General features: G+C 35.3%; 1 protein-coding gene across 2 annotated transcripts in view; it reads left to right on the top strand.

The window, feature by feature from the left end:
- The window catches only part of LOC144975470 (uncharacterized), a 35,361-nt gene continuing 10,667 nt past the window's right edge, over positions 1 to 24,694 (top strand). Inside the window, exons 1-10 of one of the 2 annotated variants that reach the window (XM_078919589.1) lie at positions 1 to 89; positions 6,348 to 6,417; positions 10,487 to 10,578; positions 11,928 to 12,035; positions 12,964 to 13,088; positions 16,741 to 16,918; positions 18,117 to 18,223; positions 20,038 to 20,154; positions 21,277 to 21,398; positions 24,046 to 24,122. In XM_078919589.1, the coding sequence (XP_078775715.1) occupies positions 81 to 89; positions 6,348 to 6,417; positions 10,487 to 10,578; positions 11,928 to 12,035; positions 12,964 to 13,088; positions 16,741 to 16,918; positions 18,117 to 18,223; positions 20,038 to 20,154; positions 21,277 to 21,398; positions 24,046 to 24,122 (1,005 nt within the window). In that variant the 5' untranslated portion in view covers positions 1 to 80. Of the gene's footprint in view, positions 90 to 5,357; positions 5,430 to 6,347; positions 6,418 to 10,486; positions 10,579 to 11,927; positions 12,036 to 12,963; positions 13,089 to 16,740; positions 16,919 to 18,116; positions 18,224 to 20,037; positions 20,155 to 21,276; positions 21,399 to 24,045; positions 24,123 to 24,694 lie in introns of those variants that run through there. The other variant, XM_078919598.1, reaches the window with a different exon arrangement.

Raw genomic sequence — 24,694 nt, 5'->3', positions numbered from 1 at the left:
CAGCACCCATCATCACAAGTAATCATGCCTTAAAAATTCTAAAACAAACATTCTTTTCACCCACAAATTTGTCATCCAAAATGCCAAATGTAAGAGTAATGTAGGCGTATAAGAAGATGTGCTATTTTAGAAGCCGTTTAAGCATATTTAAAGATTATGTCTTTTCACTGCCCATTGATTATCTTTTGATCTGTCTTATTCTATGAACAAATCCTGGCTAATATTTTGAATTAGAAACACTCGACACCTGTTGCCTGCTGTTGCTCTGCCTCTGCTCGAGTCTGACTTGTACTTGTACTTTGGGCCTTGGGTCACTTTTGAAGTGCGAGCCATTGCTAATATACCAAGATAGTTTTTGAAACTGTCTGTTAAACAGTTTTCTAAAGTCACGTCTGTCAAGATAAAAAAGTGTTAGGGCTAGGGAGACCAAAAATTTGGTCTCCCTGCCTCTATCTAGCTAAATAGTAAAATTGGCCAATTTGGCTAGGAAGGGCTAGGCTAGGCTAGGGTGACCAAAATTGGTGGGGGACCTTCCATAAGCTACTACATCCCAAGTATTCTTGTTCTAGTAGGGGGTTTGGGAGGGGGGAAACTTTTTTTTTTAAAGTCTCCCCCGCCCCCCTACTCCTACACTAGAACTTCTAGTCTAGAGTAGAGAGCTGCGCCGGTGTTACCAATACTTAGCTTCTATACCAGGATAAATCATTCGTTTGGACCGAAAAATAAATAAAAAACTTACCGCTTACCGTCAAAAGCAGTTTAGATTTGAAGATGCATTTGTTTTCTATCAAAAAACATTCGGTAATGGACAATCCTTGATGAATTTCAAAAGTTGTGTTGAAATTATATCCTAATTGTTTTCATGATTAATTCCTCGCGAAATCGTGTGGGTATCGTTTCTGTTATCAAGGTACCGCCTAGCCAGGCAGGGTTGCCAGATCATTTTTGAGTAAGAGACCAAACTAGCTATAGCAAGAGGCCAGATTCCTCGGCAGGAGCCCAAATACCACCAAACCCACCTTAGCCTCGCGAAAACTCTTTAGATTTGTTAAACAATTTAGATAGGATAAGGAAAATTCGTATATATAGAAGCATTAGCAAATGCAATCTGTGGCGTTAGCACGTGTTGCATTTAGATATTTAGATTGCCAAATAAAATAAGTTTTACCGGTACCGGTATCCTGCTGTTCTTCAATGGGACCATTTGGTTTAGCTTTGGCCTGGGATCATGAAAGAAACGATGCATTTATTGTTCTCTACATATGTTAGGCATTATAATCATTTGCATTTGCAACCACTAGAGTGTATGATATGCCAGCCAATGATTATGCTATCTACGTAGGCCTTTTAAATGGCGAACTTGTCCCCAATGGGTAATTTGCCCCCCCCCCCCCCCCATCATGGACAGGGAGATCACTTGCTGTTTCTCCCATCCCATCCCCCTATACGTTTTCCAACTTGCTCTTGTCTTGGAATAAAATTAATTGGTTCTGTCCTGGCCCTGGCCGGAGACCTTGGTTGAGAGGGAAAAAGTCATATAGTTAGTTATTGGAGATGATATTTTTTTACCTTGTAAAACACATCTGTGTTATGTAGTGTTGTATTTTGTTGTTGCCATATAATATAATGATTTGTAATCATTTGAGTCTATCTGTTTTAGTTGTATCTTGTGCTTGTGTCTGGATGAGACTTTTGGGTGATCTCAAACTAAGTAGGCTACATGATAGTTCGCAATTGGAATCTACACCTGTTCCCTTTTTGAACAATTTCCCTTTGCCTCTAGACTAGAGAGGTGGGCCTTTGGCCTACCAACCTCCGCTGCACGTCCAACTCGCCTTGAGCATGCATTCACGTAAAATATAAAGATTTTTTTTAAAAACCTACCTCTGTTTCAAAAACTAGCATCTTTCACCTTTCTAAGAAACATTTTGATTTTTCAGAACTTTAGTTCGTTAAAAAATACCGGCCAATCTGACCCGTTGAGTCGAATGAAAACGAAATTTTGTTGTTTACACGGTTCAAAGGAAATGCCGTAAATAAGCTTTCATGGACTTCCTGTGTTGTTTTTACAGTGTCACGTGACCGTTTTGAGAAATTTGTCGTCTGCTACAAATAATTAGACCGGTAGGGGGTAGATATTTTCGTTGGAGCAGAGAAAAAGTGAGTATTATTTCTTGGACTTGTAGAGAGGCCTAGGGTCCACCAGCAGTCAAGTTTATTGAATAAAAGAAAAAAAGGCCTTTTTACTGCACTAATGCACCAAATTGCATACCTATCTATGGACACTTTGTTCCGTATCTTTTTCCCAATAAACTTTTTTAAAAACCTGGGGCCAGGGTTGCTAGTTTGGCCTCCTGGTGGCCAAATTTGAGAAATTTGGCCTTTTCCCAAGCCATTTGGCCTCCCAAAATTTGGTTTGGCCACTTGGCCTCCTGTAACCAACTTTTTGGCTTCCTCTGACTTTCCCCGTTATATCGTTTTACTCTGGTACCGGTAAAACTTATTTTATTTGGCAATCTAAATATCTAAATGCAACACGTGCTAACGCCACAGATTGCATTTGCTAATGCTTCTATATATACGAATTTTCCTTATCCTATCTAAATTGTTTAACAAATCTAAAGAGTTTTTGCGAGGCTAAGGTGGGTTTGGTGGTATTTGGGCTCCTGCCGAGGAATCTGGCCTCTTGCTATAGCTAGTTTGGTCTCTTACTCAAAAATGATCTGGCAACCCTGCCTGGCTAGGCGGTACCTTGATAACAGAAACGATACCCACACGATTTCGCGAGGAATTAATCATGAAAACAATTAGGATATAATTTCAACACAACTTTTGAAATTCATCAAGGATTGTCCATTACCGAATGTTTTTTGATAGAAAACAAATGCATCTTCAAATCTAAACTGCTTTTGACGGTAAGCGGTAAGTTTTTTATTTATTTTTCGGTCCAAACGAATGATTTATCCTGGTATAGAAGCTAAGTATTGGTAACACCGGCCCACCTCTCTAGTAGGGGTTTGGGAGGGGGAGACTTAAAAAAAAAAAAGTATCCCCCCTCCCAAACACCCTACTAGAACAAGAATACTTGGGATGTAGTAGCTTATGGAAGGTCTCCCAAATTGGTAGATTTTGGCTTGGGAGACCAAGATTTTGGTCTCCCGGCGTAAAACTGTATTTTCGTTTATAGAAATGTTTCTTTATGTTGAAGAGGCGAGTTTTTTCTTCTTTTATTTATTGCCCGTTTGTTTTTGTTGCTGTTTTTGCTTTTATTTTTTTTCTTCTTTGGCTCTTTATAATCACGCCCCCCCACCCCACACCAAAAAATGCCAGATAAGAGATTGCAAGTTATCGGCCGGTCGCCCACACAAAATGTAATTTCATTTTTTAAAAACAATTTAGTTTTTTGCTAGGTTAATCGTGTATTCATTCATAGAACTGCTTCTTCATGTTGTGGATGTTTAAAACAATTTTTACAAAATTTATTTATTTTTTACATATTGGTTTGTTTTTATTTTTAGGCCTTTTAGCTAACAGCTAACATTATTATCATATCCCCCCCAATACGAAATTTATTTTTGTACTCTTCTTTTTTAAATTCAATTTTGGCAAGATAGACCGTGATTTTGGCCTCCCGAGTAAAGCCTTGTTTTCAATTGTCGGTGGCTTTTTCTTTTTTGATCTCGAATCATGGTCTCCCTTGCCCCCTCCCTTATAATTAATTTTCTCTCCGTGTCTAAAGAGGGCTCCGCATGCATTGTTATCTAATATTAAATAACACAAGAATGGTCTTCGTAATAGTTTCTTTAACCAATATAGCATTTTAAAAAATAAAACATGACAGTAATTATCTCAAGGTTTTGTTCTTGTTGCTTGTACGTATATCTCTGATTCCACATCGTATTAAAATAGCGTCATGATATTTTCCGTTTTAAAAAAATTCTCCCACCATTTCTGGCCCCGCGGTTTTATGCATTTAAAAAATGAGAAATATTCATTAAGTTTAGGTGAATATGCATTAAAAAAAAGAAGAAAATATGTAGACTTCAATAATATACAATAAACAATTCGGACTCAACGTACAACTAAAACTCTGTGAGCAGAGAACCCCCTCCCCTCTTTTTTTTTCTTTTACTACTGAGACATTCAGTTGAAATTAAGATCTGCTGTCGGTGTCAGCTCACAAGGAACAGAGAACGACGATAGTGTGGAGACTACCTCAGGCGTCATCCTACCATGCGTTAGGGGTGGGGCAGGGTCAGTGTCATTTAATATTAGATAATAGTGCATGCGGAGCTCTGTCCTAAATACGGATAGAAAATTATAAACTGATGACGGGGGAAGGGGGAACCCACAAACGGCGAACGTGTTGGACGCAGGGGAGACCATGATACGAGATCAAAGAGAAAAAGCCGCAGCACTTGGACGGTGTTCTTAAAACTATCCTATTTTCTTCCTTTTTACCGACACTGATGTGACCTAAATGTGTTGCAAGCGCCATAAAACGCTTTACAAACAAAGGCTTTGTATTCGTCGTTGCACTGCATTGTACTCAACAGTAAGTACCCCCCACTCCAGAAAAGTAACCGGATTTTTTGGAACTACATAAGAGAAAATTGAAGAACGAGGAAGAAAATGAAAATAATTTTTGTGGTGGGTGGCTGATAACTCTCTCTCTTTCTCTCTTTCTCTCTCTCTCTCTCTCTCTCTCTCTCTCTCTCTCTCTCTCTCTCTCTCTCTCTCTCTCTCTCTCTCTCTCTCTCTCATCTACTCACATATTATTGGTCTCTTGGTCTGTGGCCTTCCTAGCAAAAATCTAACAATATTGTTAATGTTAAAAAATAAAACTAAGTCAAATTTTCTGTGGGCGACCGGCCGATATCTTACAATCTCTTCTCTGACATTTTTTTTGTGGGGGAGGGGGGGGGGGGGCGTGATTATTACCTAAAAAATAACCACCACCCCCCCCCCCCCCACACACACACACACAAAAAGAAGAAAGAACAGCAACAAAAACAAACAGGCAAACAATAAATGATAACAGAAAAAAATCGCCTCTTTAACATAAAGAGACTTCGATAAACGAAAATACGGTTTTACGCCAGGGTGGGCCAGAATCTTGGTGTCTCTAGCCAAAACGGGCCATTTTGGCTTGGGAGATCAAAATCTTGGTCTCCTAGCCAAAATCGACCAATATGGCTAGGGAGACCAAAATCTTGGTCTCCCTAGCCTCTACCCAAGATAAATTTTATATTGTGAACTACTTTACTTGTAGTACCAGACTTATCTACTACTGGACTATATTCGTTACTTGTACTTGTGAACATTTGAATTTGACTTTGACTTAGAACATTTGGGGAGAAATTCTGTAAGCTCCTCTGGGCATCCAAGCATGTCAGTAGCCATTTTAGGCCAGTTTTGAAATCCAAATGGTGGGTGGTCATCCGATTTTCGAAATTTTGGTAACATTATTGTCATTAGAATTGTGTTCAATAAAACGCTGTGATTATTCTCAGACATGTCTTGAGAGTAAGAAAATTGATTATTCACGGACACTATTTTGAAACTCCGCTCTTTTAAATATTTATCCACATTTCAGAATATGGAATTGGAATGTTTCAAAATTCACATAGAAATAAGTAAAGTTAATAAAATATCAATAATTCATGTCAGTGTATAATACCTCACATTATTTAAAAGGACATGAATGATAATATTAATAATAATAATAATAATAATAATAATAATAATAATAATAATAATCATAGTAATTGATCTTAATTGCCCATAAATATGGCAATTTGTCATTTAGTTACACTTGTTATAACGTTATATGATAACTATAACATTGAACAGATATTTCACTCCTACTTATTCTCTCTCTCTCTCTCTCTCTCTCTCTCTCTCTCTCTCTCTCTCCTCTCTGTCTCTCTCTCTCTCTCTCTTTCTCTCTCTCTCTCTCTCTCTCTCTCTCTCTCTCTCTCTCTCTCCCTCTGTCTCTCTCTCTCTCTCTCTCTCTCTCTCTTCCTCTCTTTCTTTCACGCGTGCGAATTTCACAACATAAACGTATTCATTTCATTTTCAATTTGTTACATTTGTGGCAACTCGACACCAAATATTATCATCATTATCAATTGGTCAATTAATTTAACATTAAATAAATCAATCAGTCAAGGCATCAATCCTTGGTTTTGCTGTACCATATGAAATATTCAACATTTTTATTGCTGATGGAACAAACGTTGATTTATACTTGTTAGTTCTACATTTAATCTGACAAAATCTTCTCCCAGATGGTAAAAGACTAAATTCATGGTATAAAGTATGTTTTTTATACATTTTCATTTTAGATAAGTGGTCAAAAACGGAGAGCAGAAGAAAGCAAGGATTGTGATGACTCTAGCAAGAAATTAAAAACAGGTTATTATTTTATTTCCATTTGTATATATTCTTGAAAGGAGCCTATTGCCCCTGGTCAACACCACATCATTATCACTATCACTACTACTACAACCACCACCACCATCATATCATCACTACCACAACTTCAACCACCACCACCACCACATAATCATCACTACCACCACTACTACTACTACATTCAATACTGCATCTTAAATAACACTACTACAACCACCACCACCCCATCATCATCACTACAGTTTACAGCTACAACCACCACCACATCATCATCACTACCGCTACTACTACAACCATCACTACCACTATTACTATTACTACTACAACCACCACCACATTATCATCACTACCACTACTGTTACAACCACCACCACCACCACATCATCGCGACCACTATACAACTACAACCACCACCACAACATCATCATTAACACTACTACTACAACCATCACCACCATGTCATCATCACTACCACTACTACTACAATCACCACCACCGTCACATCATCATCACCACCACCACTACTACAAACACCACATCATTATTACCACTAATACTACAACCACCTCCACCACCGCCACATCATCATCACGGCTACTACAACCACCACCACCACATCATCACTACCACTTATACTACAACCACTACCACATCATCTTCACCACCTATACTACTACAACCACCACCTGAAGGTGAATGCCTTTTCTGTACTAAAAAAAAAGGTGACATTTGTTGCTTTATGGTAGAAATGATAGATGAATGCATAAAATTGGTATTTCGAAAAAATCTTCTATGGTTTTGCTTTTAATTTTTCTTTCTTATTTAGTTAATGTAATGTAAGAATTAAAAAATGAAACGGAGAGAAAAAAAATGTGATGTCTCTGAAGAACAAAGGGTGAATTTTTTATCAAGTTTCATTACTTCCATGGACATTTAACATGTTCTTTACACCTGTTCAACTAGCATCTTTAAGATTTATGGATTCAACCCTATCCAACACCTTCCCAACCCAATATGAATAATTTGAGCCACTCCCATTTCTTCGTTTCATACTAGATTTTGATCTAATTCTGTCCCCTGATCATCAAAACTATTTCCATTGGCTTGATCTGAATAAGTTTCGTCATTACTAGAGCTAGGTCTATCAGTTTCATGGAAATATTAGTCCCATCATACCAATAAACATCAACACCCGAGTCAAACACCATATCAGGAAGTGTAGACGAAATGCAAACAAAGTTAACAAATTTCACTAAAATGTGAGCAAATTGACGATTTTTTATCTAAAATAATTCTCTTAGCAAGCTCCATGGAATCAAGGGACATCACCCCTGAAACTCCAAGTCATCTTACTTTTTATCATTCTGGCACGGCGGATTTTTGTATCGCTTGCGGTCGCAAAAAAACCCCCAAAAATCCCTGATTTGCCTGCAGATTTTCGAGATTTTATAAGTGTGTGGGAGTAGCTTCCGTCAGCTGTGCAGTGTCTCGTTTGTTTATTTGTTTTTGGAAAGGAGTTTTTCCCCAATGTAATAAGGGAAATAATTGCGGTGCAATTTTTTCACAGCAACATCATTACTGAAAAGGTAGGCTGTTTTCAGCTGCTGTACTGTAATGGATTGCTTATTTTCTAATCAACCGTTTAAGAGGCGGGGCCCTTGTGTTATTTCAATGAAACAAATCAAAGTTAAGTACGGATTGACCCAGGGTCTCCGGTGAGCAGCAGTGGGGATTGAACCAGGCAGCATTTGAGGTGGACATAAAACCCAGAATAATGGGTGGTCAATATTAGAGGGCCGGAAACCTTGTGACCCTGGGTTGTAGACAGTAGTTGGCAGTTGGGAATGAACTTGAGGACTAGACGGAATGTAGACACAAGTGGGAAGTGAACCTGTGTGCTTCCTCGACTGTGGGATATAATAAACAGTGGAGAGTAAACCCAGGACTTTGGGATTTAAATATCAGTGGAGAGTATACCTGGGACCATGGGCTGGTGACACCAGTGAGGAGTGAACTGGGGACTGTAAGATGTAGATACACGTAGGGAGTGGACACGAGAGAAATGTACCCACTTTTTTAGTTAGACACCAGAATAATGTGAGGTGGATTGCAGCAGGGAGTGAACCCAATATATGTAAAGTGGACATTAGTAGGGAGTAAGTATAGGATAGATACACAGGTGAAGAGTAAACCTGGGGCTATGTGGTGTTGGAACTAGCGGAAAGTAAAGCCAGGACTGTGATAAATGGACACCTGAGAAGAGTAAACTTGTAACTGTGGGATAAGGACACCAGTGGAGAGTTTATCTGGGACTATGGGAGGTGGACGTCACCCAGGAGTGATTAGGAACCACAGGATGGACTCCAGTGGAGAGTGAAGCTGGAACTGTGAGAGGTGAACACCAGAGGGAAATGAACCCAAGGCTATGGGAAGCGGACCCTCAGTGATTGTGGAACTACAGGATATGGAGTCCAGTGGTGAGTAGATGTGAGGCTATGGGAGGTGGACACTACTAGGAGTGAACCTGAGACTATGTGAGATGGACACCAGTAGGAATTGAATGCGTATGTTGTGATATGGGAATGTATTGTTTCTGGAATTGGAATGTGAGGTTTTATCCATAGAATGTCCCTGAAAATTGAGATTGAGGGTGGACATACCTGCAACAGCATTGTTGATAGGATTTTTAAAAATCTTATTAGCTTTTTGTAATGATAATTTTTGACCAATTACTCTGGCCCACAACGCTTTTCTCTTTCATGAACTTATTGTCAGTTAAAAAAAACAAACAAAAAAACCCAGTTAATATAGCGCAATATCCACTCAACATGCTCAAAGTGCTTTACAAAGGGTCCCTGATCAACAGCAACGTGTAACATGTAGAATGAGACATGATTTTACGGAAATCAATCACAAATTTTGGTGTTTTTTTTTGCGTGCAAAATTTGGGAATTTGGTTGACAAATTTTGGATTTTAATTTGCAAAAAAACGCCATGCCAGATAATTCACCTTCTCAGGGAGTTCAATGCTATACTCGCATTAATATGAGGTCAGCATTCAAAATGCATATTGGGAAGCTTACTTTAATACGAGGTTAGCAGATTAAAGTTAATGATTATATATTCGTATTATTACTTCTGTATTGAAACATCTTCACCATAAAAAATTGTTCACGTTGAAAAATCCGGAGAGTATCATTTAATTGGAGCTAATTGGTGTACTTTAAAGATCTCACATATCCATTCATAGAGTGCCTGAGATGGAGATATAGAAAAAGATTCATTTCACCCCATCAAAATCATCCCTCTTTTAATAATTGTGTTGTTTCCCCATAATGGTTCCTATATATGAAATTTCTCCCATTATTTATTATTACAAATTGGGGGTTTATAATCTTTCCCGTGGAAAAAACGAAAGTGCCAGTAGTTTTGCTTGAACCCAGGGCATTCAGGGTCACTGCAATACCTAAACCACTCTGCATATTATTATTATTATTATTATTATTATTATTATTATTATTATTATTATTATTATTATTATTATTATTATTATTATTATTATTATTATTATTATTATTATTATTATTATTATTATCATTATTATTACTATTATTGTTATTATTATTATTATTTTTATTATTATTATTATTATTATTATTATTATTATTATTATTATTATTATTATTATTATTATTATTATTATTATTATTATTATTATTACTACCATAATTGGTCATAAACTGTTTGTCATTTTTTGTAAATTAATAATTATGCTTTCATTTGTTTTCTATATTGGCAAACTGCCTAAGATAAGCTTTTGAATCAGATTTATATTTTCTTGACCTTTTTTCTGATAAGAGACTTATCCTTATTTCAATTCATAAACCAAAGACCAAAATATTAATTTGCATCTGTTTCAGACTCATTAAAGAAAAACAAGTTTGGAATCGAAAATTATAGGAATATTAAAGTCTCCTTAGTTTGAGATATTTCATACATTTAAAGAAATGGTCTTTACTCACCAAAAAAGTTTTACCTATTATACTTCTGTATTTTTTATATTTTTCAGTATGTGTGTTCTGTTTGAGCTCTCAAAATGATGAGATACAACTTGGTGAAATTTTAAAAAAGGATGACTTGACTTGCCATTATTTTTGTCTGGTAAGCTATTGTATCCAATTGAGGATATAGTGACATGGTCGAAACTGTGCTAAAGTATTGATATAAGCTTCATGTTGAAATATCAGTCCTTCCAAATAAGATTAAAGGGAAACAAATAGAAAGATGTAAGAAAACAACAAGAGAAGTCATTTGTCGATATAAATGTCTTCTAGCAAAATTTATGTCAGGAAACAAGATCTTTATTTGCTAATGTTATATTTATATAGATAAAAAAAACCCCAAAAACCCAACGAATCTGGACTTTGGTGTCATATCAATATAATTGTGTGATATCAATATAAACGTTGTCAATATATCCGCTCTGCACTGTAAGTTTGTAATATTTTAGGAATCAAAATTTTCAGATCAATGTGAAGTGCTGTTAGTCTTAGGGATATTGCACTTGGAATTCAGAGGCTTTGGTTAATCAAGAAAAGTAGGTGATTGTATTTTCATTTTCTTTTGTTTTTGTCAATTTTGAATCTATTCATATTGGTGCAAGATTTCCTGCTTGACCTCTATTTCCGGCTATTTGAAATGGATATTAATAATTTTTTTTTCTGGCTTTTTATTAATTTCCAGATTCAGGGAATTTACTGTTGCTGTGACTTCTACCTCCTTATATTTCCTTTTTCAGGTTGCTTCCTTTGTCTTTGTCTTGGAATGAAATTTCTTGGTTTTGTCATGGCCCTTGCACGAGTCCTGGGCTGAGGCAGAAACAGTCAAATGTATCATTTTAGTTGAGGGAGATGATGTTTTTTCCCTTGTGAATGATATTTCATTTGCTGTTATAGTTTTTGTTTTGAATATAAAGTTTGTAAATATTTGAATGTATTCTTCTTATTGGGATCCTGTTCTTGTATCTAATTGTCTTAAACAAGTACACTGATAGTTTGCTCTTGGAATATACTTCTGCTCCGTATTTGTTCCAGTCCCCTTTGTCTTACTTTTTCAGAGGCCCATTTAATTGTAAATCTAAACGTTTTTTGCTATCCCATTTTCCTCCTTTTTAACGACACTGAAATTACCTAAATATGTCAAAAGTGCTGTAAAACCCTAAAAACAAAACAAAAATCCCAACAAACGTTGCTATGCAGGTTTTTAAAAAAAATATATGATATTGCTTATTACTAATGATATCCAGGGATAAAATAGGGACTGGGCACCATGTCATTTCAGAGAGGATGTCGTTATATAAGTATAAGAGGGATGCTCTGTAGTAGCCTTTGAATTATCAAATCAATTTTGTAATCAAAAGCTCTTCATCTTGCATTGACTTTTTGATTTTAAATATACAGTTGCATTTAACTCATCATATGATATTAGGTTTTTATACTTATATTCCACAGCTTCTTTCAAGCGGCCTTTATCAAAATGCCAAGCCCAATGAGAAATCAAGTTTGAGAGGTTTCCTGCTTGATGACATTCGGAATGAAGTCAAGCGAGGTTTTCGTTTGGTATGTCCCATTTTATTTTTATGGACTGATTCCAGTTTTACTCATAAACAAAACAACACAAAAAGATATTTCTTTCATCCTTATATTTCAATCATCTCAAATGAACTTAAGTATCATATGGCAAAGTCTCAATCTTTAAAATCCTCCTTGTTGTAACTCACCAGTGTTCACTTGATTGGGAAATCAAACTAATTTGAGTTTTATTCATGTAGTGCCCAAGACATTTAATCAACCCAATGTTCATGATGAAAAAAAAAAATTATACTGTGTATTATCTGATAAACTTGCTCAAAGCACTTTACAAAGGGTCTCTAGCCAACAGCAACATTAAATGTCGGACGAGACATGAGGCCTGTTTGGATGAGACTACTTATTGTATTCAAGATATCGGAGCATAAACCAAAGCCTAAGTTAAAAGCGGTGACTCATTGAGTCACAGCTGAAACAATTTCTACCAAATATGATGCAATAATGTGGGTTTTTAATTATTTTTTTTTATTAAAAAAAAAACAAAAAAAAAAAACAAAAAAAAAAACAACAATATATATATATATATATATATATATATATATATATATATATATATATATATATATATATATATATATATATATATATATATATAATATATATATAAAATGTTAATCATCTATCATAGTTTCAGCTTCCTAAAATTGAAAGAAGAAAAAAAAAAAGAAAAGAAGGATCATTTATAAAAAATATTATATTTCCTCCTTTTCTGTCTTTAATTTTTAACAGTTCCATTTGGGTTGCTCTGAACAGGCCTGACTTGTAATATCCACAATTTTTTGTATATCTCTCAAATTATAATAATTAAGTTTGTGATTTGAATAATGCAATTTTATTATTATTATTTATTTTTTTTTATCGACTTTTACAACTTAATTTTCAAATAATCTTTCTCTAGAAATGCTTCTATTGTCAAGAAAGGGGAGCAACCCTCGGTTGTTGTGCAAAAAAGTGCAAGAAAGCTTTTCATCTTCCATGTAGCAAAGCCAAGGGAAGCCTACACCAGTTTTTTGGTGGATTTGGGTATGTATTTTCTGGTATGATTTGATATTATCATATCAAGTTCAAGCCTATAGACTTTCATCCTTTAAAGGCTCTCATTGTAAATTGCAGGCAATCATACACATGTAATCATTGGCATGTGCAATTATTTTTAAATAATAGATTCAAAAACAAAGTGTAGTAATAAATTTACCATCGCAGTTGCACAATCCAAGTTGTTTTAATCAATTCGTACAGTTCTCTGTGTGGCTTCCTTATCAATTATAAATAGGGGAAAATGTTTTTTCTTACTATTTTTTATACTTAGAAAAATGAAACTTATAGAATTGAAATTACATAAGTTTTTCCTGGAGACAATAAAACTTTTTATCTTCAAACTCTTGTCAGAAATTTAGATTGCTGTCATTAGACAGTGATGCCAAAACTCCGGTTTCACCGGAAAAATGGACAAAAAATTCAGAGTTCCGGGCAACTTCTGTCAAATTCTGGTGAGGTCAATTTGTTCCAAGGATACCCCCCCCCCCTTCCAACCACCACATCATCCTCACTGCCACTAGTATTACAACCATCATCACTACCACCACTACTGCCACCACCATCACATCATCATCACTACCACTACTACTACAACCACCACCACATCATCATCAGTCCCACAACTACTACTACAACCACCATCACTATTACAACCACCACCACCACCACCACATCATCATCACTACCACTATTACTACAACAACGGCACCACATTATCACTACCATTACTACTACACCACCACCACCACATCATCATCACTACCACTACTACTACAACCACCACCACTGCATCATCACTACTACTACTACTACAACCACCACAACCAAATTGACATCACTACCACTACTACTGCAACCGCCACAAGCACATCATCATCAATACCACTACTACTACAACTACCACCACCGCCACTACATCATCATTACCACTACTACTACAACCACCACCACAGCCACTACATCATCATTACCACTACTACTACAACCACCACCACCCCATCATCACTACCACTACTACAAGCACCACCACCACCTCATCTTCATCACTACCACCACTACTACGGATACAACCACCATCACCACATCAACACTACCACTGCTACTACAACCACCATCATCATCACTACCACTACTACTACAACCACCACCACCACATCATCTTCACAACTACTACTACTACTACAACCACCACTACAACATCATCATCATCACAACCACTACTACTACAACCGCCACCACCACATCATCATTACCACTACTACTACTACTACAACCACCACCACTACTACTACAACCACCACCACTACTACTACAACCACCACCACTACTACTACAACCACCACCACTACCACATCATCATCACTACCATTTGTACTACAACCACCATCACCACCACATCAACAACACTACCACCACCACTACAACCACCACCACATCATTATCATCATGACCACAACTACTACTTCAACCACCACTACCACCATATCATCACTATCACTACTACTACAACAACAACCACTATCACATCTTCATCATCACTACTACTATTACTACAACCACCAACACATCATCATCCTCACTACCACCAGTACTACAATCTCTACCATTAGGTTTTGGCGCTTTACTTCATTTGAAATAAGGAAACTTTGGGATTGTATTTGGCAATGTGTTTATGTATCATAATATAATTCTAATCAGTTATCTATTCAGAACTATACAATATGTAAACACAATGCCAAATACCATTTCAATTCCTTTTTCTTGTGTGCGGAAATTCCTTTTTCGGCATTGAAATTCCTACGAGTGGTGTCTGAAACTCCTGTGAGCCAAATTTAAACAGGCCTGTAAATCTTCTGACTATTGTCGGATTTCCGACAGTACGATTTTGCTCTATAAGTGCTAATTTTTTTTTTAAAAATTAACAGTAAAAATAAAATTTGTAACATCAAAGAATAGAACCAATAAAAAAGAAAATAAAAGACTTATTTTGTTCCTCGAAAAAATTAGATTTTATTCCGTTTCAAATGCCGACTTGAAAAAACAAAACAAAAAAACTTTTTATTTGTCGCATCAAAGACAAAACAAAACTTGCCGTCTATCAGTTAGCTATAATATTATCATGCCACCTACACGCTCTGCTAGACATGGATGTATTCACTGCCTGGCTACTGTGCCACAGCCAGCGAGAGAGGGTCGCAAAGTTCGCGCGAGTCGTCTTCACACACACAACCTAGTCAGTAAATAACGCACGCACAGAAGTGTGTCGAACCGGACTGGAACGTTTCTCTCTATTTTGCTACCGACACACATGCATATCTCCGGTTCTCATATCTTTTTCTCTATATTTTATTGGTTCCGTCCGGATGTGAGACGGCAAAAAATATAATGCGAAATAATTATTTTTCTTTGAAATGTATATTCTTCACCTCCTCTTCTTCTTGGTTGTCTTCTTCTTGGTCGTCGTCTTCTTCTTCTTCTTCTTCTTCGTTGTCGTCGTCTTCTTCTTCTTCTTCTTCTTCTTCTTCTTCTTCTTCTTCTTCTTCTTCTTCTTCTTCTTCTTCTTCTTCTTCTTCTTCTTCTTCTTCTTCTTCTTCTTCTTCTTCTTCTTCTTCTTCTTTTTCTATAAGAATTAATCCAAATAAACGAAAGAATCAGTGTAAACATTTAACGCAAACAGGAGCGAAGATATGCAGCTTCCTGTGTCAAGCACGAGATACACATCCTTCAAAAGGGTAGGAATTGTTCTCTTCCTTTCATTTTACAACTAACTCAGATCTGGGCCCTCAAATAATTGGGATTTTTTTTTTGGTACCATAAAATAAGGACCTCGTTATAAATAAGTAGGGGAAAGTGACATGATTTGACTAGTCAATTGACGTGTCATATCTGTGTTGTGTCCATATTTTTGTCCTGTTGTGTCTATTTTCGCATGTTCAAAAAGTTCCGACAATTTTTTCACCAACCATTTACAGGCCTGTTTAAAGTTGGCGTCTCTGATTAGAGATTGGAATCATGCCTATAAATCTATTTTAATTTTTTTTTCTTCCCCTCTAACATTAGTGAGACCACCTTTTGAGAATGGCTCATATGTTCGTCACTTCTATTATAATTTCTTTGTGTCAAGCACCTACAGCCTGTTTATTTGAGGCTGGGTGCTATACAGTTATACAGGGTATATTTTATTCACTATCATTATTGCAATAAGTGAAAATCTTTGAAAACGATTGCTTTTTTGTTTTTATCCATGGTAAATACCATGCTCTAAATGATTTACGATTTAAAAAAATATCCTAATAATTGACTAATGTACATTAAACACACAAACATGTACTGTTAACCATAAATACTGTTTTGGGTAAAGGCATTGAATATTTGGGACTTTTACGGGACAGATTTGCCCTATCCATACACTTTTTTGACTTGTTTGGAGCAACTATATATTCTCAATCTAAGGTATATTTTATATTATATAGTCCAAACATACTGCCATTTTTGGTCATGACCATCGTGCATATTCAGGTGTCCTGTTTTTAGCTCTTTCAAAAGTTGGCTGCCATGGTACAGAAAATAATAATTTTTAAATTTCACAATCATTACATTTTTGAAAGTTTTTGTTTTTATTTTCATTAATTTTCAGTTCTTACTGTGATGATCACTGTCCAAAGCAGTCTTTAAGGGAGTGCGATAAGATTGAAAATGTTGATGACCTGTCATGTAGTATTTGTCTCAGCCCTTTGGGTGAATCACTGTCATCAGTCAATGTGTTACATTCACCCTGCTGTAATAATTCTTGGTTTCATCGAAGTTGTATTCAGGTATTTGTAAAAGTATTTCTTTATACATACAGGGTGTCCCAAAAAAATGGATACACGTTACAAATAATCATTTATGTGGGATTTATATATATATATAGTTATAAAATAAAAACCACAAAATAAAAGTGTTCGACTTTAATGTTAAAGGAGTGGTAATATATCTATTATTTCACCTTTCTTAAAAAATATTTTTTTGCTGACAAATTTGTTTCTGCCATTTTATGGCTTCCTCGGGACGATGAAATTTGTTCTTTTACTGGCAGAAACAAATTTGTCTGTGAAAAAATATTTTTCAGAAAAAGGTGAGATAATAGATATAATATTAATATATATAGATATAATTTCACATATTTTCGGCTTTACAGTTATGGTGATTTATAATTACATAAAGGTGTTTGTTTCTGTGCATGTATGAACATGTAAGTTTGTTTCTTAGATGTAAGTTTGTTTTGTTGAGATCATTGTGCAACACTCAATAAGAGAACAGAACTTAAAGCTTCATGCAAAAACCGAAATGATCTAACCTATGCTTTGTGTTCTATATTTGATTAGTGATGAATTTTATCCGTAGGTATTGTCATTCTTGTTAATCATTTTATCACAACCCTCTCCTTACCGACCATTTTCAAGATTTTTACTGATATGTCATACCGACCCAACACATAAATTGCATTTTTAAATTTTAAATTGAAAAGTAATATGTACATGCTATACATGATTTTTTGATCAAAACAAGCTTTACAACACAACATTAAGTTCTTGTAAATATAACAAAGGTTTTTCTTTCTTCAATTTTGTGATTTGTAAAACAAATCTGAATAAGAAAAAATGTTGTTTGTATCAGTATCATAATGAATGTGACGATTTTCCTACATTTGGTAAGGAGAAGTTAACATTTGTAAATAGAGAACAAATGATAAGTGTTTTTATAAAAGAAAGAGATTTTTCAATCTTATTTATAGACAGCCTCTGTTCAGACTATCTTATACATTATATACCTCTCCAAAGATCCTTGCTGTAATTTGGGTCAGTGTAGTTTATTTTGTACAAGGCATTGATCATTTTTTTTCCACTTTTAATTTATCCTACCATCTTACCATGGTGTCTTAAATGGTGCTTGCCTAAAGTTTTAAAAAAATATTTTGAAAATCATTACCTCTCGACTAAAATCTTCTCTCCCCTGTCTCCCGTTGTCAAGCAATATGCCATATCTGCCGGGAAACACCATTTTAAATGCCCTTTGTGTAACTGTGGTAAAGAATTCTTCAGTGAAATGCAGCATTTTGGTATTTACATACCTGACCAGTAAGTAAAACCAATTATTTTTCTTGTAATTTGAATGGAGATTTTTTTTCCATGATGTAATGGTTGCTCTTTACAAAGAGTAAATAGAAATAGCGTGAATGATTTGTATATTATTTAAAAAGTCTGAACATTTAAACAGAGCACCTATGTCTCAAAAAATATAAGACACTCTCAATGATGTTTTGTTTTCTTTGGAATGTAGTCTTTTCCTGTAAGTACATTGCAAGTAGTCTAATTTGAGACAAACAGCAAATGGTGATTCAAGTTTTATTAATCTTCTAAATTATTGTAAATAAAGATTCTTATAATACAAATTGAAATTTTATTATAAGTGCACTGATTGACTGATTTATTTGACTGTGAAAATGGAACTCATTTGCAAACATCTGAAAAAGAGAGGTGGAAAGATTGCATCGGTTCTTTGTACTCACTCAACTGGTGGTCGTACACAAAGACAATTGCCAACTATGGTTGCCTCACAGTAAGGGATCATCTGTCATTTACTTTACTTTTTGATTAATTAGTCAGATTGACATAAAATGTTGATGTCTCAGCTGCCTCACAAAATTTATATCAGTGTCAACTAAATGAGTCTCAGAATAAACAAATTTTTATGGTCCAAATATGTTGATATAATTGAACTAGATTTTATATAATTCCTCAACATTGCTTTTTGCATTCATTACGTTTTTTTTCCATTGGAAGCTGGTAAACCAGGTAATTATACTAATCATCTCAGAATGGTTAGATTATTTAAAAAAACTTTTTCTGGGTGGGGTCCTTTGACCTCCCATGGTGGGCAGGAGGTCATTTCAGGATGGCAACTATCTTGGCGTGCTTCCACACTTGTTGAAGCTTCCATTTGCAAGGACGTCAGACATTGCTTCTGCCAGCCAGGCCCATGCTCTGTGGCCCAGATGCGTCACCATGGCTGCACCTACTTCTTGGGGGACTGAACGGGGGATGTCCATCCCGACTCTTTGTCCGCAGGTAGCGAGTCCAAAATCGCATGGTATGCCTTGCGGACACTGCTCTCGAAAGACTGATTCGGGACCATTTACTGCAGGTGGCTAGAGTTTATAAAGTTGAGACTTTGGAATTGAAATTGAGAATTAGACTGATCCATAATATAGTAGTGTGGAGCCCAGGATGGTTGAAGCCATTCTGGCATTGGGTTGGATTTTCATTTTGTCACATATCAGGGTGGGCTGTCATGGCACTCGCGTATAGGCTCGACATCCAAGATGGTCTAGTGACGGTCAACCAGAATTACTCCTTTGCCCCTGATAGCCTCAAGCACCCCCACCAATGTCAAGGTTGGTGATCCATTGGGGGGTGATGCAAGTGGCATGTTAGGCTTTGGGGCTTGATATATGACGCAGACCTGACTTGTATTCCAGTGTAATCGGAATATTCTGATTATTAAATTGTTTTGGGGAAAATTATAATTTTTCAATAATTCTTTTTTCTGATTCCAGTTTTCTTTTTCTATGTTTTTATTTTTGGGGGAGGGGGGGGGTTTCTTTTTGCTTTTTAAACATTTTTTTCGTATTAAAAAACTATTATTTGTGATGTTTTAAAAAAAAAATATTTAAAGTTGATGGTTTTTTTTTTGTTTTTAATGTTTGTTTTTGTTTTGATAAGCAGATTATGTTAAAAAACCCTGTTGAACATGTAATCTTATTCCGGTTTTTTGAGATTTATTTTCATCTTTTTCTTTTCTTTTTTTTTCTTTTTTTTTCTTTTTTTTTTAATGAGAGCAAAATGTGATGTGATGATTATATTTTGATGAGAAGAACTTTTTTTCATTCCAGAGATGCATCATGGGAGAGACAATCTGATGCCTATGGTGAACTATTAGAAAGACACAACACATGTGATGCAGATGTCTGCTCTTGTCCCTCGGGTAGAAATCATGATGCAGAAACAGGGTATGTCGTTTGCTTTCATCTCAATTGATTTGCCTTTTGTTTTGATTTGCAGAGAACATGGGTTTTGTCAAAAAGGATTAAAGCAAAAAGATGATTTGAGATGCTGTTAATTTTTCTCATTTTGTCATTCTTTATAACTAATCATCCAAATCCTAAACTATTAATCCTCTAACTGTAGTCATATCATTGTTACAGCTTCGCAGTGTACACCCTGTTCATTGTTTATTTCAGTTTTTGTTTTTGCTGACTTATCTTTTGATTTTGTGATTTTTTTTTAGTGATTGATGAAAATTTGTTCACCATTAATTATTTCTGTAAATGTAGTGGAGTAGAAGACTTAGAAACTTAGAAGATAATGTTTATTAGAATATTGGTTGAATTTTTTATCAAAGAACAACATTCTCTCTCTCTCTCTCTCTCTCTCTCTCTCTCTCTCTCTCTCTCTCTCTCTCTCTCTCTCTCTCTCTCTCTCTCTCTTCTTCTCTCTCTCTCCTCTCCTCTCTCTCTCTCTCTCTCTCTCTCTCTCTCTCTCTCTCTCTCCCCCCCTCCCTCCCTCCCTCCCTCCCTCTCTCTCTCTCTCTCTCTCTCTCTCTGAAAAATGAATAGCAAAAGTTCACATTATGCGCCCATTAAAGTATTGTGTTATTAAAAAGATACCCCCTGGGCCCCATGTCATAACATCACTTGGACAGCTTCCACAAAGGTGAAAACAAATAACAAAAGGTGACCGGACTTCAACTTGAAGATGGTCCTCTCTGGTACTAGATGCTTCAAGCCAACATTAGTAAACCCTCAAACACGAAAAACAGTATAATAAAATAAAATAGATGTTGGACCAGAAAACATTTACAAAAGTTTCCGTCATTCAAAACAATAATGTTTGAGAAAGGCAAAAGATGCAATATTAAAAGACAAGCTGGGAAAATATTTGCTTCTGAAAATTATTTTTTTTAAAGAACAAAAAAGCAAAAAAACAAAAAACAAAAAAAAACAAACAAACGAAAATTATTTTCCTTCATAGTTTTCCAATGTATTAAAAATGTCATAAGAATAAATGATAAAATTAAACATAATGATCGACAGCCAATTCCTTCATTTATTTCCCCATCCAATTTTGAACAGAAAATACAACCTTCTATTGTGTTCCTGCTGTGGTTCCTTTGGATCCCATAGAACTTGTCGGGGATTGGTGTGGTATGACTCTTCACTTATGTGTCCACTATGTGCCAAAATAGAAAAAGAGTGTGAGTATTTCCAAACAAACCTAATGCTATTTAATTAATTCTAATTTTTTCTCCTTCTGCTCCTCCAACTCCCCTCACCTTCCAATTCCTCCTCTTTCACCTCTTAGTTTGAAACTTTTCTTTGATTTGCTGCTGTCGACAGGCCTTCCAGCTATTCAGATGTAATCCTTATATATAGAAAATTCAGGTGTCTTCCTTCAAATTCGAATTTTTCAATCAAAGGTTTTAAAGTCGAGTCAGTGAAAAAGTTAATATTTCACTCTGAAATAGGTTTTGTTACAATTCAAACCAAAAATTCGTAGAAATAACTTTTGAAACAGTACATTTTGAATATATATAGATTTTTAATTCAAATTTGGATTTTTTAAAGAAAATATACAATATTTATTTGTTGCTTATGGCAGGTCTGCATATGTCTTTTATTATTATTATTTTATTATTATTATTATTATTATTATTATTATTATTATTATTATTATTATTATTATTATTATTATTATTATTATTATTATTATTATTATTATTTTTAATTGAAATGCAATTAATCACCTTGAGATGCAGTCCCTTTCGAAAATAAATTCAGGCCCAATTTTTCATCATTGAGTTCACCATATCTTTGTAATGTGTTAAACATGTATGTCAATGAAAATAGTTGGGAATTGCTTAACAAATGCTGCCTCACTCTTTTATTTAAAAATATGGCATAGGACAAACATTTGAAATGGACCATCTAAAATGGTGTTTAAAACAGATGTACTCACAAAGAGAATGGTTACATTGGCATTAATTCTTAATAAATTAAGTTATAATTACACGATGAAGTGGGTGAAACAATCATATACAAATTTTACCATTCTTTTCATTGACTATAGGAGAAGTTTACTCATGGGCCATATGATTGGTGATACTGCCCCTACCAAAAACATTCAATCTAACACAATCTTTTGAATTGACAACATTTTCACTTTAAACTTATGGAATAAGACTTATGTAGCTAGAGTTTATTTCTTAAGGTTTAAATGGCCAATGACAATTGCTTAAGATAGGGTGCAAGTTTATAGCAAAATACTTTTCACCACATTTAACAGATCCAGGCTACCTAATTATAATAATAATAATAATAATAATAATAATAATAATATATGGTTTTTATATAGCACCTTACCCTGTATGTCAATAAGCTCAAAGCGCTTAACAGTAACATGACAACTTTCACTCAAACATACATTCACTCAAACATTCAGTATATTAAAAAGAAACGTTTTAAGATTTAAAAAAAAAAAAAAAAAAGAATTCTGCATCATTACTGTCTCTGATCTTGGGAGGGAATTCCAGATAAGGGGTGCTGAATATTGAAACGCATGCTTGCCAATTTTGCGAGTCATTTTTGGTTTCACAAGAATGCGATTATCAGACTTTGATATTCCTGGCTTGGACGTAGAATTTAAGCATGTCATTAATGTATCCAGGACAATCAGAGTGATTTAAAAACAATAGTACAGATCTTATACTTATATTCTATACGTTTCTCAACGGGAAACATATGGAGTTCTCTTAGCAAACCCAATGCAGATTGATTTCTCCTCTTTCTATAAATAAATAAGCCTGTGGCAGCATCATTCTGGGCTACCTGAAGGGATTTTATTTTGTCTTTATTTATAGAAGAGAAGAGAGAATTACAATAATTTAGCTTTGACAGGATTAGAGAATTAACTAACAAGGCAGAGATGTCTCTTGTAATGAGATGTCTAGCACTACATATTCTTCTCATATCCACGCACATTAACCGTACGATATGGTGTACTTGGCTGCTAAAAGACAAATCTGAATCAATAAGTACACCCAAATTTCGAACAACCTAAGCAGTTTCAATTACACTAATGTGTGGTAAATGTCATAACAAAAGTCATAACAGGTATCTCCATATCACTGTTCACCATGTACTTATAGCCAAGATAGTAATTTGAATTCCACCAATGCCCTCTTTTCCTTTTAATTCTATTTCTATTCTATGATGAAAAAAAAAAATTCTTCCTACAGGTTACTGCTGTAGACTTGCCAATTAATCTGATCAATTTATGGAGACTTTTTTTTGAGTCAAACTTAACCAAATTCAGATTTATTTTATTCCATCGTCAGATTAGAAAACTAAAATTTTGAGAAAGATTGGTGAAAATATTGGTTTTGAAAGCTGGAACTGGATATGCAACCAAATTGAAAACACCACACTAAATTTGAACCAATTCAAAGAAGTATGAGTGGGAATCATGCAATTTGGGATGGATGCATTTAAAAATAAAACTTTTTCATTCTGCTTTTCGTGATTCTATGTGAACTTCGAACAAGATGTGTGTGTGACTGTTGTGGTGATTTCGTAGTCGAATGAATTAACTTGTGTGATGATACCAAGAAAACTATTGTAAAGCACCTCTGAGCACTATTTGTGGATACTGGCGCTATATCAAATAATAATTATAATAATGATAGTGGTAGGTCTGCTGACAAATGGAGAGAAGAGTCAGATAAAGCCAAAACTCAACGTAAGTCATAGTGCTCTTACTCTAACAATGGTGCTATTGAAATTCTTATATGTCACATCGTATATTTTGACCTTTTCTTTTTTCTTTTTCTTCTTTGTCCTTCTTAGTTGTAGAGCCAGAAAGGAAAGCAAGACTCAAAGAGGACTCATCAGGCAGTGGAACTTCAAGAGGAAGTAATTCCCAGGTGCGATTCTTGAGATCCTGGAAGTGAGAATTCTTTCTTTTCTGTCACTTTCTGACCTGCCTCTGCTTTACCGTCTTTCCAAGCCTTCTGATTTTGGGAAAAAGAATTTTCCGGATCTCTTTTATTTTAAGCATTATAAAGACATCCTTATGTAAAAAAAAAAGTGAATTCTTCCGCATTTTCGTTGATTGTATGGCTTACTTGATTTAAGCCTCTTGATTCCTTGTGGAACATAGGGCTGCAACAGCACAACTTGGTTTTTTGAGATCTTTTTTACCTGGACCCAAGTTTGCCCAACTGCCTTCAACTCGTATTCTTGCACGCTTTTTCATGCATGGCAGATTACCGGCTGTCGATGGTGGTTGAAAGGAAGGGATGGACAATGGGTAATCAAATATTCATGAAAACTTCTCTGCACTAGCATCTCTCTCTCTCTCTCTTTCTCTCTCTCTCTTTTCTCTCTTTCTCTCTCTCTCTCTCTCTCTCGTTCTCTTTCTATTCTCTCTCTCTCTCTCTCTCTCTCTCTCTCTCTCTCTCTCTCTCTCTCTTCTCTTCTCTCTCTCTCTCTCTCT

The sequence above is a fragment of the Berghia stephanieae genome, chromosome 1 (genome assembly GCF_034508935.2).
Source record: "Berghia stephanieae isolate SIO BIC M18660-M18661 chromosome 1, UCSD_Bste_1.3, whole genome shotgun sequence".
NCBI lineage: Eukaryota > Metazoa > Mollusca > Gastropoda > Nudibranchia > Aeolidiidae > Berghia > Berghia stephanieae.
The sequence above is the reverse complement of the archived record's forward strand: the minus strand, read 5'-3'. Positions and strand labels throughout refer to the sequence as shown.